The following is a 13,353-nucleotide window of genomic DNA, read 5'->3' as shown; positions in this document are numbered from 1 at the left end:
CCAAACATAAGACAGCAGTAAAAGGGGTGACTTCAGAATGGTGCCCTTCTCTCTCTCTCTCTGTCTTTCTTTTTCCAGCTCACTGCGATATGAACTTCACAGACGCCGAGGGTTATATTGAGCTCCCCCCGGATGTCTCATTTGATTCCCACATTCATTGCACCTGCCTGGTTACTGTATATCTGGGTTATGGCGTTGAGATTCAGGTCAGTTCTTTTTCATCTAAGGCTTTTATCATATGCAGATTAGGAGAAGCGTCTCTCTCGCACATCTTTGTCTCTCAAGGGCAACAGAGTGTCATTTCCATCTCCTCTACACTTAACATTGAAATTTCGTAAGTGTATACAGAAATTAAAAAAGGCTCAGCTTGTATCTACAGGCTCAGCATGACAAGATATTCTCTTTTGCGCTTTCTGCATAACTACATGGGTATGATATAAATATATTTTGCTATTTTCCTAAATGGCAAGTATGGACTGAGAAGCCTGACAACTGCAAACAGGTCAACACAATAGTTAAATTGCTATAGACAAACAGAGCCAGTAATGTAAGAAATATAATACAACTGAGAATTAAAATGAAGAATAGCATAATGATATTAGTGACCACTTAGTTGAGTAGCCCTTCTTTAAATCACAGAATTATATATTTAGTATACTAGTATGATCATGAACTACAGAGGAAAACTATGTGCTTCTCTAAATAGTTCATTAGTTGCAAAGAGGATTTACAAAATGTCTTACTTCATTACTCAAGCCAAGAGAGAACAAGCCGTTCATTTTGGGCAAATGAAGCATCGCAGACACTGTCAATTCTGCGCTTCATGCAATCAGGTGGAACTTGTTATTGTTCCTGTCAGCCATCCAACTCAATACGGCTCGATCGACTGCACTGCAATTTCTCAGCCCTCTAATTTTGGATTGATCAGAAGAGAGAGAAATGCATTTAAAAACTGATTGTGAGGAGACAGAACATCGCACATAAGAGTTTTAGAGACATGCAGACAGATGCTGCCAATTCTCTCTCAGGCATTTATAAAGACCTCCAGTCTGAAGTTGTGAAAGTTTCCTTATGGAGTTCCAGGACGAGCGTTGTGTTCGCATATCAGTGTGTTTGACTGCAGCACAGCTGCTGTGTCAAATGAAAAAAAAATCCTTCTAAAAAGCCTTACAGTAGATATGTTGGAGGAGAGCGGCTCTGATCTGTGCTGAATCATACACATGACACTCACTTGACTTTTTGTACATTTTAGATGTGACAACTTCAGGATTTTGACTACAAGTTGATCTCTGTACTTTGGTGAATTTGCTTTTCCAAGTAATGGTACTTGCTTGCAATATTCAGCAACAGCTGACATTTTTTATTTATGGCTGAAGTCAAAACTTTTTCATTTGTAATGCATATTGATCTTATTTAAATTGAGGCAGATCATGAAAATGCTGAAGCGTTTTTTGAAATTTTAATGTTTGAGGATATTATAATGTGTAAAAGGTTTATGTACTGAACTGATCGCAAACATATCCTACAGAAAGAACTTAGAAAGATCCGATCGCCCGTTAGCTTTTTTATGTCTTGCAAAAACAAGACTTCTCGAAAATAATTGCTCTTTCCTGGCATCTGTAATTCTCCAAGTGGCCAATTTAAAGCTAGTGATTTTGAAATGTGCTTGCTCTGGAAGGGGATGCTAAAGGCACAATGGCCGCATATTTGTTTGAATATGGATGTTTAAAGATCCATGTGGTTAAAGATCAGGACAGCTAACAGTTGTGGGTTCCAACTCCAGAGTTAAAGAGATGAAATGTAATACTATTATTTCACAAAAAAGAGATGCAATTCCATTGTCAAATGATGAAATGGAGTTTATGGAAGAAATTACTTTCAATATATACAGTGCCTTGCAAAAGTAATCATACCCATTAATTTTTTCACGTTTTATGTTGCTACCTTATGTTAAACTGCTTTAAATTACTTTTTTTCCACATCAATCTACACTCCATACACCATAATGACAAAGCAAAAACAGAATTGTCACAACTTCATAAATTTATTCTAAATAAAATTTTAATAAGACCATTGCATAAGTATTCATACCCTTAACTCAAGTCTTTTTGGGTATGATGCGACAAGCTTTGCTCATCAGCATTTGGCAATTATCTGCCATTCTTCTCCTCACCTCCTTACCTCTCAAGCTCTGTCAAGGTTGGATAGGGGCAGACACACATTTTTAGGTTTCTCCAAAAATTTTTGATTGGGTTCAGGCCCAGAGTTGTCTATAAACCAATCTTGCTATGTGGCTCATTGTCCTGTTGGTAGGTAAACCATCTGCCCAGTCTGAGGTTCTGAATGCTCTGGACTGGGTTTTCATTAAGGCTATCTCTTCTACTCTGACGAGTCCCTAAGTCCCTATCGCTGAAAAACAGGCCCACAGAATATGCTGCTACCATGACTCTTTACTGTTGAGATAGTACTCTTAATGCTTGGACTTGATGTTCATCAGACCAGAAAATCTTGTTTCTCACACTCTGAGGGTCCTTTAGGTGACTTTTTTTGCAAATTCCAAATTTGAGTCTTGACACACTGCCATAAAGCCCAGATCGGTGGAGTGTTGCAGTGATGTTTGTTCTTCTGTTGGTCTCTCCCATCTCCACATATGATCATGGAACTCAACTAGAGTGACCATCAGGTTCTTGGTCACCATTTCTAACCAAAGCCCTTCTCCATGACTTGCTCAGCTTGACCAGGAGACCAGCAATAGGAAGAGTCCTGGTTGTTTCAAACTACTTACATTAAGGGTAATGGAGACTACATGCTTCTGTGAACCTTCAATGCAGCAGATGTGTTGCTTGATCCAATCCTGTTACTAGGCTCTACAGGCAGTTTTTTTTTTTACCTCAGGGCTTGAGTTTTCTCTGATATGCATTTTCAGCTGTTAGACCTTTTATTAAGACGTGTGTGCCTTTCCAAATCATGACATTCAAATGTATTTGCCAAATGTTAACTTCACTCAAAACGTAACATCTACAAGCAATATGAATGCTCCTGAGCTATATTTTGAAGTGTTCCACATACTGAATACTTATGCAGTTTTTTGCTTTGCTATTATGATGTATAGAGTGTAAAAGTAATTTAAAGCAGTTTAACATAAGGCAGCAACATAACGAAACGTGAAAAAATGAAGGAGTATGAATACTTTCGCAATGCACTGTATAACACCACAAAATAAAACATGTCATTCATTTCTTTTTATAAAGTACCACTTAGAATTCATAATGTGTATCTTTAGCCACATGCTGCCATGAACAACAATCTCAGTAACTACACACGTGACTACTCATGAAAGAATAGTTGTAAGCTGTTTATGTTTTAATCTCTAGAAAGTACTGATTACACTACAAAAAAATTGTAAGAGTAATTTGTTCAAGAATCAGTTGGAATACACTGGTTATGTTGGATGAATTTGACTCACTAAAAAAACCTGCTCATAAGAGTCGTTCTTTTGGGAATCAGATGGACTACTCTGGTTGTACTAGTTACGTGTTTTTTAAACACTGCAAAAAAAAAAATCGTAAGAGTAATTTGTTCAAGAATCAGTTGGAACTTGGAATACACTGGTTATGCTGTATGATTTTGAATAATTCAAAAAAACAGCTTATAAGAGCCATTCTTTTGGGAATCAGATGGACTACTCTGGTTGTACTAGCTATGTTTTTCATACACTACAAAACAAAACCAGATCATGGGAGTCATTTGTTTAAGAATCAGTCGGACTACACTGGTTATGTTGTATGGTTTTGAAAAAGACCAGCTCTTAAGAATCGTTTGTTTGGGAATCAGACTGGTATAGATGTGGCGCCATTTATGTCGCACAGTCAGTGCTATAGACTACTTTAGTACAGTTTTCCACCCACATCAGTGAAAAAATGCATGCGCAAGAACCGTTAACAGAACTGAATTGTCATTTTTTTTAAATAATTATTTGTGAAAAAGCCATGAACTTCACAGTGCATTTTCACCTCCATATGAAAAGCCTGTTTTATGTGTTTTCAGATACTGCTATGAATTATGTGACAATATTTCTAGCTTAGTTGGTGCTCCTTTTGCTAACTCACTATTAATCATTATTTTGTATGAGACCAAGGTTGTGGTGATTCATGGGCATTTGTGAAACAGATGCTGAAGTACATGAGTCAGCTTACCTCAAAATCCATAATATATATTCTCTCATAAAACGTCTAGATAGCAGTGGAAAGTTCATGATCTAATCAATGCTCATGTGCTGATGAACGGGTGGACAGTGTTTAGTAGTGAAATTGGAGTTTTAGTTGAGCTGTAATTAGAGGTACCTTGTATTCACAAAGCCGTCTCTCCAGGGTCCAGTGCTCTGTCGGCTAGACCCTCATTAACTTTCCACAAACTGGTCTGCTGGAGTCCACAAAGGTCCTGTGAAAGGCCACAAATCATTAAGATTCTCAACACTGTTTCATTTTAATTGCTTGTCGACCTGTTGACCATGACAGCGCTCACATTATTCCATACACGCTGCCCTGCTAACCCTGCCCATCTCAGGGGTCAGGGACCATTACCTGAACATCTGATGACACACTTTTAAACCTAGTTTATGGAAATTAAGGCCTTTGTGCTTGTTCAGTTGGCTTTTGAGTTTAAAAAACAAAAATTATAATGGAGCAAATGAGCTAATATTCACAGAAAGGAGTCACTTGAACCTGAAGAGAATTTCAGGGTCTTGCCACCACATCTAAAATGAGTTTTACAGTCAAGGTCTCAGTTGAAAAGATTGCTGTCATCTGATATTAATTTCACCTTGGCTCCGGTATGTGTCATAAAAAGCAGGGAGATGTAAAGCAAAAGAGTGTCATGGATGGTTATTCCTCTCAGCGTGAGACTGACAAATCACAAGGGAAAGAGAAAAGCAAAGGGTTAGAAATATGAAGCTAAATTTATCATACATGTATTCAAATCTATGCAATTTTTTACAGGTCATCAGCTCCTTCACTCTCTGTTAATATTTATTTATTTAGGCTTGATTTAGAAGTAAATGATTGTGTAAACTCTGCTCTGGGTCTAGCATTATTTGTTTGCAAATGTCACTTGGTTTTGAAGCTATAGCTACCACAGAAGGAAATGATGGAATAAAGTCATATGCATCTTTAAATTAACAATTTTCAATGCAATGACGGCTAAAACAAAACTACAGTTTGTCAAAATTACCTGCAATTCGTCCTCATTAGAGTTGGAAACCGAGTTAAAAAAATACCAGAACCGAATGAATTCCTTGAATTCAGGTTCTATTACCGTTCTCAAACGTGCGTTCTTTTGCGAATGCGAATCTACTACGAAGTACCTCAGCAATACCGCTACTAAAAGTACATCTCAAAGCATACCGACTGTGGTTTGATTCTGGACCAAACGAGTCTTTTGAGTCGGTTTCTCTTTAATAAATCAAAACAATACAGCGCGACAGGGTTGGCAGGTTCATGAACGAATGACTTTAATTCTGATTTGTTATATATGTGACCTTGGACCACAAAACCAGTCATAAGGGTCATTTTTTTAATTGAGAAAAAATCAAAATGTTGAGAAAATCACCTTCAAAGTTGTCCAGATTAAGCAATGTATATTACTAATCAAAAATTAAGTTTTAATTTATATCCAGTAGAACATTTACTAAATATCTTCATGGAACATGATATGTATTTAATATTCTAATGATTTTTTGCATAAATTAAAAATCAATCATTTTTGACTAATTCAATGCGTTTTTGGCTGTTGCTACAAATATAGCCTACCCATGCTACTTAAGACTGGATTTGTGGTCTGGGGTCACATACAGTCAAGCCCGAAATTATTCATACCCCTGGCAAATTCTGACTTAAAGTTACTTTTGTTTAACCAGCAAGTTTTTTTTTTTGACCGGAAATGACACAGGCTTCTCCCAAAAGGTAATAAGACGATGTACAAGAGGCATCATTTTGAAAAAATAATTTCTCAGCTTTTATTTACATTTGAACAAAAAGTGGCATGTCCAAAATTATTCATACCCTTCTCAATAATCAATAGAAAAGCCTTTATTGGCTACTACAGCAATCAAACGCTTCCTATAATTCCTGACCAGCTTTTTGCATGTCTCCACTGGTATTTTTGCCCATTCATCTTTAGCGATAAGCTCCAACTCTTTCAGGTTAGAGGGTCTCCTTGCCATCACCCTGATCTTTAGCTCCCTCCACAGATTCTCAATTGGATTTAAAGTCAGGACTCTGGCTGGGCCACTGCAAATCATTAATGTTTTGTCTGCTAATCATTTCTTCACCACTTTTGCTGTGTGTTTTGGGTTGTTGTCGTGCTGAAATGTCCACTGGTGCCCAAGGCCAAGTTTCTCTGCAGACTGCCTGATGTTGTTGTTGAGAATTTTGATGTATTGCTCCTTTTTCATGGTGCCGTTTACTGTGATTAGGTTCCCTGGTCCACCGGCTGAAAAACACCCCCAAAACATTAGGTTCCCACCACCATGTTTGAACGGTGAGGATGGTGTTCTTAGGGTTGAAGGCTTCTCCTTTTTTTACGCTAAATGAAGGCTACATAATTGTGGCCAAACAATTCAATTTTTGTTTCATCTGACCACAAAACAGAAGACCAGAAGACTTCTTCTTTGTCCAGATGAGCATTTGCAAAGGCCAAGCGGGCTTTGGTGTGCCTTATCTGGAGAAGTGGTGTCCGCCTTGGTCTGTGTCCGTGGAACCCACCCTTGAGATGTTGCCACCAGCAGAGCCCAGATTCATCAGGATGGCCTTGGTGGTGATCCTTGGATTCTTTTTTACCTCTCTCACTATCCTCCTGGCCAGCACAGGTGTCACTTTTGGCTTCCGACCATGTCCTCTGAGATTTTTCACAGTGCAGAACATCTTGTATTTTTTAATAATACTTTGCACTGTAGCCACTGGAACTTCATTTAGATATGGTCTCATAGCCCTTTCCTGACTTGTGAGCAGCCACAATGCGCAGCCGCAGGTCCTCAGTGAGCTCCTTTGTCTTATCCATGACTGTTCGCAAACCAACAGAAAAGAGCTTCTGTTTTTCACTGTTGAGTTATTTAAAACAGCTGTTCCCAATGAATCAGGGTAATTAGGATGCTTTAGAACAGCTTGGACTATTTGTAATGGTATATAACTTTGGATTTTCCCATAGATTGTGACAGTTTGCAAAGGGTATGAATAATTTTGGACATGCCACTTTTTGTTCAAATGTAAATAAAAGCTGAGAAATATTTTTTTCCACAATGATGCCTCTTGTACATCGTCTTATTATCTTTTGGGAGAAGCCTGAGTCATTTTCAGTCAAAAAAAAACTTGCTGGTTGAATAAAAGTAACTTTAAGTCAGAATTTGCCAGGGGTATGAATCATTTCAGGCTTGACTGTATGTTCTGTTGATAGCATTTTCAACAAACTGCTGAGGAAAACATTTTTTTTCTTTCCAGAGAAAAAAATTCTCCAAAGTATTAAATTAATACCTGTAATGCAACAAGAAAAACTGTTTCACCTGTATATCTCCTGTGCTGCTCTCACAGCGGTTTGTAAAAACATATCAGTGTGTATCAGTATCAGCTCTGATGTGACTGGGCAGCTCAACACTTCACACAACGCTGGTCAGTATGCTTATCTCTGAGGCACATGCAACAAAACCGATCAGAAGAACCTCCACACACTCTTTCATATTCTAGACCCACTGAAGTGCATCCAAAACACACTTTCAGCCGAGCTGATTCTAATAGATAACTACACAGATGCAATCATGTAAGTTTGCAATATCACAGCCTACGTTTTGATCTGATTCTGCCCTTGTGCCGCAGGTGCTGAACGCGAGTTTGGATGATGGGATGGAGGCGGTTCTGGAGGATCTAGGTGGACCTGTGGCCTCAATTCTAGCCAACAACTCAGTGTTATACAGAGGTCTGGTGCTGCGGAGCTCTAGCAACCAGATCTCGGTGCAGTTTGTCAGTGACTGGCCTGTTCAGCCTGGTTTATTACTTCTGCGGTACAGAGGTACCATCTCACTGTTTTGTGCTAATATTTTGAATGATTTGCTTTACTATTAAGTGGAAAAATCAATTTGCTATATGATTCTTCCTTAGTCTTGCCTACAGAACTATGAACAAATATTAGTACTGATTGTTTTATAGAATGGAAAAAAAGCCTCAGGAATAAAACATCATCTCTCAAGCTAGAATCCTTGAGGGGTTTGACGCTGAGGGTACTCCTCAGTGTAAACATGTTGAGGATGTTTTCCAGAGGAGACAGACAGCAGCTGTTTGTTTGAATGTGTGTGTGGATTGGCAAAGAAATCTAATACACACTAGACATTTATTTTCAAGCAGACAGCTCATTTAGAGAGATTGCAATTTAAAATAACTGTTTTTTTGTTTTTTTATATTTTAAAATGGAATTCATTCCTGTGATGCAAAAGTTGAATTTTCAATTACTCCAGTATTCAGTGTCACATGATCCTTCAGAAATCATTCTAATATGCTGTTTTGGTGCTCATCTTATTATTGATATAAACATCTCTTATTATTATCAATGTTAAAAAATAGTTGTGCTGCTTAATATTTTTGTGGAAACATGATACCATTTTTCAGGAATCTTTGATGAATAGAAAGTTCAAATCTTTTTTAACATTATAAATGTCTTTACTTCCACTTTTGATCAATGTAATGTGTCCTTGCTAAATAAAACTATTCATTTTTTTATTTCTTTTCTCAAAAAAAAAAAAAAAAATCTTACTGACTCCAAACTATATATCTATATCTATCTATCAATCAGTGTTTTTTAATCAAATGTAAATTCATGACCCAGTCACATTTTCTTGGTTAAGTAAACATTATACTATCAATTTTACATTAACAATGTAATCAATATTCTATTTATTAAAGCCAAGTATAAATCTCATCAAGTTAGTGTTTTTAAGCATTTTAATTTATTCCAAAAGAACAACTCAAGACAGTAACAATTTAAACAATATTTTTTATTTGTGAACTTATGTTCAGCTATTTTTTTTAATTGTCAACTTTTAACTATTTTTAAATTTTTCGGATCATTGCAAATTCTTTTTTGTCTATTTAAACCCTTTCCAACAATGACTGCATGATTCTGAGATCCATCTTTTCACACTGAGGGACTCATATCCAACTATTACAGAAGGTTCAAACACTCACTGATGCTTCAAAAAGAAAAACAATGCATTAAGAGCATTAAAACTTTTGAATTTGAATTTTAACTTATTTTGTCTTCTGGGAAACATGTAAGTATATTCTGTAGCTTCTGAAGGGCAGTACTAAATGAAAAAAAAAAGATATTTAGCCAAAATTAGAAAAATGTACACAACTTCACTCTGTTCAAAAGTTTACACCCCTGGCTCTTAATGCATTGTGTTTCTCTCTAAAGCATCAGAGAGTCTTTAACGTAAAATATCTCAAGGTCAGTACTAAATAAAAAATAACATGCATTTTGTATGATCCCTCTTATTTTGGTAAAATAAATAACATTTTGCAGATTCTGCAAGGTGTATGTAAACTTTTGACTTCAACTGTATAAACACACACATAAACAAGACTATATATAAAATCAAATCCCAGCATCATCTGGGTTGGGTTTGGCAGCCCCTTAAGATAAAGTTGCTGGCCAAATGCCTGTTGAGTTTAAATGCAATTGAAGCACACGTGAACGCCGCTCCTGCTGCTAAACAGAGATCAATAGCGTTTGTCCCAGAGAGAGATTAAATGAGAGAGAGCTATAATGCATCACTGTGCTCTATTGATATTTATGCGCTGGGGTTAAATGCTCCGTTCAAGCGGTCAAGGGCTCAATAAATGCTATTAAAGGCAGAGAGATGCAGCTGAGAGGCCATGAAGAGCACCGATACACTCGCAAAAGCAGTCAAATTAATGAACCATTTGGCATATGATGACCTTCCCATGATATGATGCCGCTGGTATTTTACTTATTACATCTAGCTGAAATGATACAATTAATGGTCACACCATGTCAAAATGCAGACAGTTTTGCTTGTTATTATTATAGCTATTACTTGATGTTCAAAAATGAAATTGTTTTAAAACAAATATATGTATAACCATGTAGCATTTTTGTAGCATCAGACTCAATTTGCTTCCAGTATTGTTTTCAAGCAAAGCACTTCTTTGATTTCATACTTCCACTCTTATTTCAATCATGATGCATTTAGTTTCTTTTTTTTAGACTCTGTCAGCTGACCCTGAAACGTTTTTGCTCTGCCATTTTAATTCCCTTTTCATTATATGGAAATGTCTGTCAGTGGCTCTCTTTCCGCTGATAGACAGATTGGATTAGTGTTACAAAAAGCCCTGGCATCTGTTGGCCATAACCCCCAAGCAGCGATTCTGCCCTGCTGTGCTTGAACTGAGTCATTATTAGTAATAACTAAACAACTGGGCATTATGGAACATTAATCACCATGGAAACAGAGAAAGGAGGGCCAGTTATTCACAGCTGGTGAGCTCGACTGGACATTAAATGTTGCTTCCGCACATTTAACCAGCACCTGATCGGTTTAGTGACAGATAAAGGAGTCTGGGTCAGATTTAAGCATCTGCTTTCAGGTCTGTTTACTCAGCTCTGTGTTCCTGTGCCTCAATTGCACTAGAAGCACTAAGATCAAAGGTTCAGTTCCAAGGGAGCACAAAGAGTGATGAAATGTGCCTTAAATGCACTGTAAGATAAAAATGCCATTAAATGTAATTGCTGAATTAGACGTCAAAGGTCACAGAACTTCTGCTCACGTTGTGACAGCAATGTTTTCTGCCTATTTCAAACAAACAAATGCAAAATTACTTAGTATTTGTAAGTTTTCCATTGTAAATATCTAAAAATTCAAGATGCATTTATTTGAGAAGGGAAATTAAGATATTAGTTCTTGTTTTAAAAAAAAAATGAAAAACGTAATTCAACTGGAAAACAAGATCATTATTCTTACCCTACTGACAGATATGTTTTTGCTTGTTTTAAGCAAAGAAAAATGTATCTTGATTTTAAACGTTATTTGTAATGGAAAACTGATTAAGCATATAATTTATTTAAGTTTAATTGCTACCTTAAAGCATACTGTGTCTAATTTCTATGCCACAAGCGTCACTAAACAGAATTTAAAAAACTATAGTTATTTGTAAATAAAAGTCATATAGCTAAATGCAAAATAAAATTTGTATTTCTGCTTCTCTCTCTTTCTCTTTTCAGCCTTTGCTTTGAGTTGTGCATCCCCACTGGCCCCTGAAAACGGTGAAGTATCAGTGACTGGTCTTCAGGTAGGGGGCGTGGCTTATTTCTCCTGTCTGATTGGCTATCAGCTCCAGGGCCCCTCCTCCCTCACATGCCGAAATGCCACCACACCCTACTGGAGTGGCAGAGAGCCCAGGTGTCAAGGTATGAGAGGACAAACTGACATTACGCCTGTATGTACGGCTCTAAATTGCTACACGTCAAAAATTATGACTTGTGCTTTAGTTTCATTTAAATGGACCCATGTTATTCCTTTTCATTAGCCTCATTAGTTTTTGGCAGTCTGTTGGAAATCTGTGCCATGCATAATGAAAATGAAGAGAACTGAGTGCAGCAAATTCACAGCAGTTTTTCTCTTTTTGTCTTTCATGCCTAGCTGCTTGTGGGGGGATGATGAGAAATGCCACTCAGGGTCGTATCGTCTCTCCGGGGTTTCCAGGAAATTACAGCAACAATCTGACATGTCATTGGGTACTGGAGGCCCCTGAGGGCCATCGGCTCCACGTTCACTTTGAGAAAGTAGCACTGGCTGAGGATGATGACAGGCATGTGCTTTGGGTTTTTTACTTTGAAGTATTTTTTTTAATTAATATTCTCTAAAATTCCCCAAATACTATGAATGTGAAACATTTTTAGTGGGCTGAAATCAGATTTATATACACTACTATTCAAAAGTTTGGGGTTCAGTTGAAGGAAATTAATAGTTTTATTCAGCAAGGATTAGTGTTGTCAAAATTAGCACAGGCGATACATTTTTCCAGTTTAACGGCATTAAAAAATGTAAGGCAGGGGCGGGGCGGGGCTAGGGTTCTTCTGTTTCTTTTTTTCTTGACAAGAAGTGGATTTTTTTAGTCGCAGAACATCTTTACGACCACATCAAATGGGAGACTTTTCAGATATGCAGTCCAATTTTAGCAATTTTTTTACGTCAGACGCTATTCAAATGAGCGCGGGAAAGTTTCAGGCAACGAGGAAGCTTCAGTAAAAAAACAGTGAACTGCAGTCAGATGAGATGTTGTCAGGCTGTTTTTCAGTAAAAAGTCATTCTTCTGTCCTGTCAGCTGTTATACTGTGCTCGTAGCCTGTATCATTTCATATTTCAAGCACGAATGAAACATGCATGCATATCAGATCCGCGTCCGTTCAGCAGTGGTAGCTCTTAGAGTAATAGCAGCCAAATAACCTAAAAACCCAGCTGCTGTGATGTCTGTTAATCAAAGAACAAAAGAAAAAAGAGGAAATCAATAACTTTTGTAGCTTTAAGGATTAATCTATATTTAATTTAGAATTTAGTGTTTGATAACTTTATTCAATTTCTGTATATTTCCTACTTGCTGAAGGGCACAGGTAAATAATGGGTTTATGTGAAGATTGTTTTAAGTTCACTTAAATTAAAAGTCCTTTTTTTAAAGTCTAATACATGGTAAAACTGCTAGCTGTAATGATGAATGGCTATAGTCAGTGGTTAAATATTAGGGGGAAAAACTATTTCCTAAAGACATCAGTAGTATTGGAATCAGTGATACTCACCTTCAGTCATAAAAAAATAAATAATTAATAAATATTAAAAGTACACTGCCTTTATGTTGCTTCTACATTCATTTAAAGATTGAATGTGAAATTATTGCAATATAAAAGTATATTTAAATCCTTTAATGTTAGGTAAGATTAATCACGATTAATTTCTGGAAATATATATATATATTTTAACATTTAAAATATATTAAAATAGATAACAGATATTTTAAATTGTAATAATATTTCACAATATTACTGTTTTACTGTATTTTTTGATCAAATAAATGCAGCCTTGGTGAGCATAAGAGAATTCTTTTAAATCCCAAACTTTCGAATGGTAGTGTACAAAGTAAACATATAGACTAAAAAGAAAACTGGTTCAGATTTATCAGTGTATTTTCAATTTTTCTTTGTTTTAAATTGTTCAAAGACTCCCAGGGAAAAAAGGCGGGTGACACTTTTTAAAAAGGTACTCTTTTGTACTTTACATACCCCTAAAAGGTACATATT

The 13,353-nt window shown here is 36.6% G+C and overlaps 1 protein-coding gene across 2 annotated transcripts in view; it reads left to right on the top strand.

Annotated features, from left to right (window-relative positions):
* sez6a (seizure related 6 homolog a) overlaps positions 1-13,353 on the top strand; it is a 66,855-nt gene that overhangs the window by 39,006 nt on the left and 14,496 nt on the right. For both annotated transcript variants that reach the window (XM_073829682.1, XM_073829681.1), the window contains exons 3-6: positions 79-206; positions 7,866-8,058; positions 11,284-11,469; positions 11,702-11,870. In XM_073829682.1, the coding sequence (XP_073685783.1) occupies positions 79-206; positions 7,866-8,058; positions 11,284-11,469; positions 11,702-11,870 (676 nt within the window). The remainder of the gene's footprint in view (positions 1-78; positions 207-7,865; positions 8,059-11,283; positions 11,470-11,701; positions 11,871-13,353) is intronic.

Source organism: Garra rufa, chromosome 23, assembly GCF_049309525.1.
Source record: "Garra rufa chromosome 23, GarRuf1.0, whole genome shotgun sequence".
Taxonomy (NCBI): domain Eukaryota; kingdom Metazoa; phylum Chordata; class Actinopteri; order Cypriniformes; family Cyprinidae; genus Garra; species Garra rufa.
The sequence above is the reverse complement of the archived record's forward strand: the minus strand, read 5'-3'. Positions and strand labels throughout refer to the sequence as shown.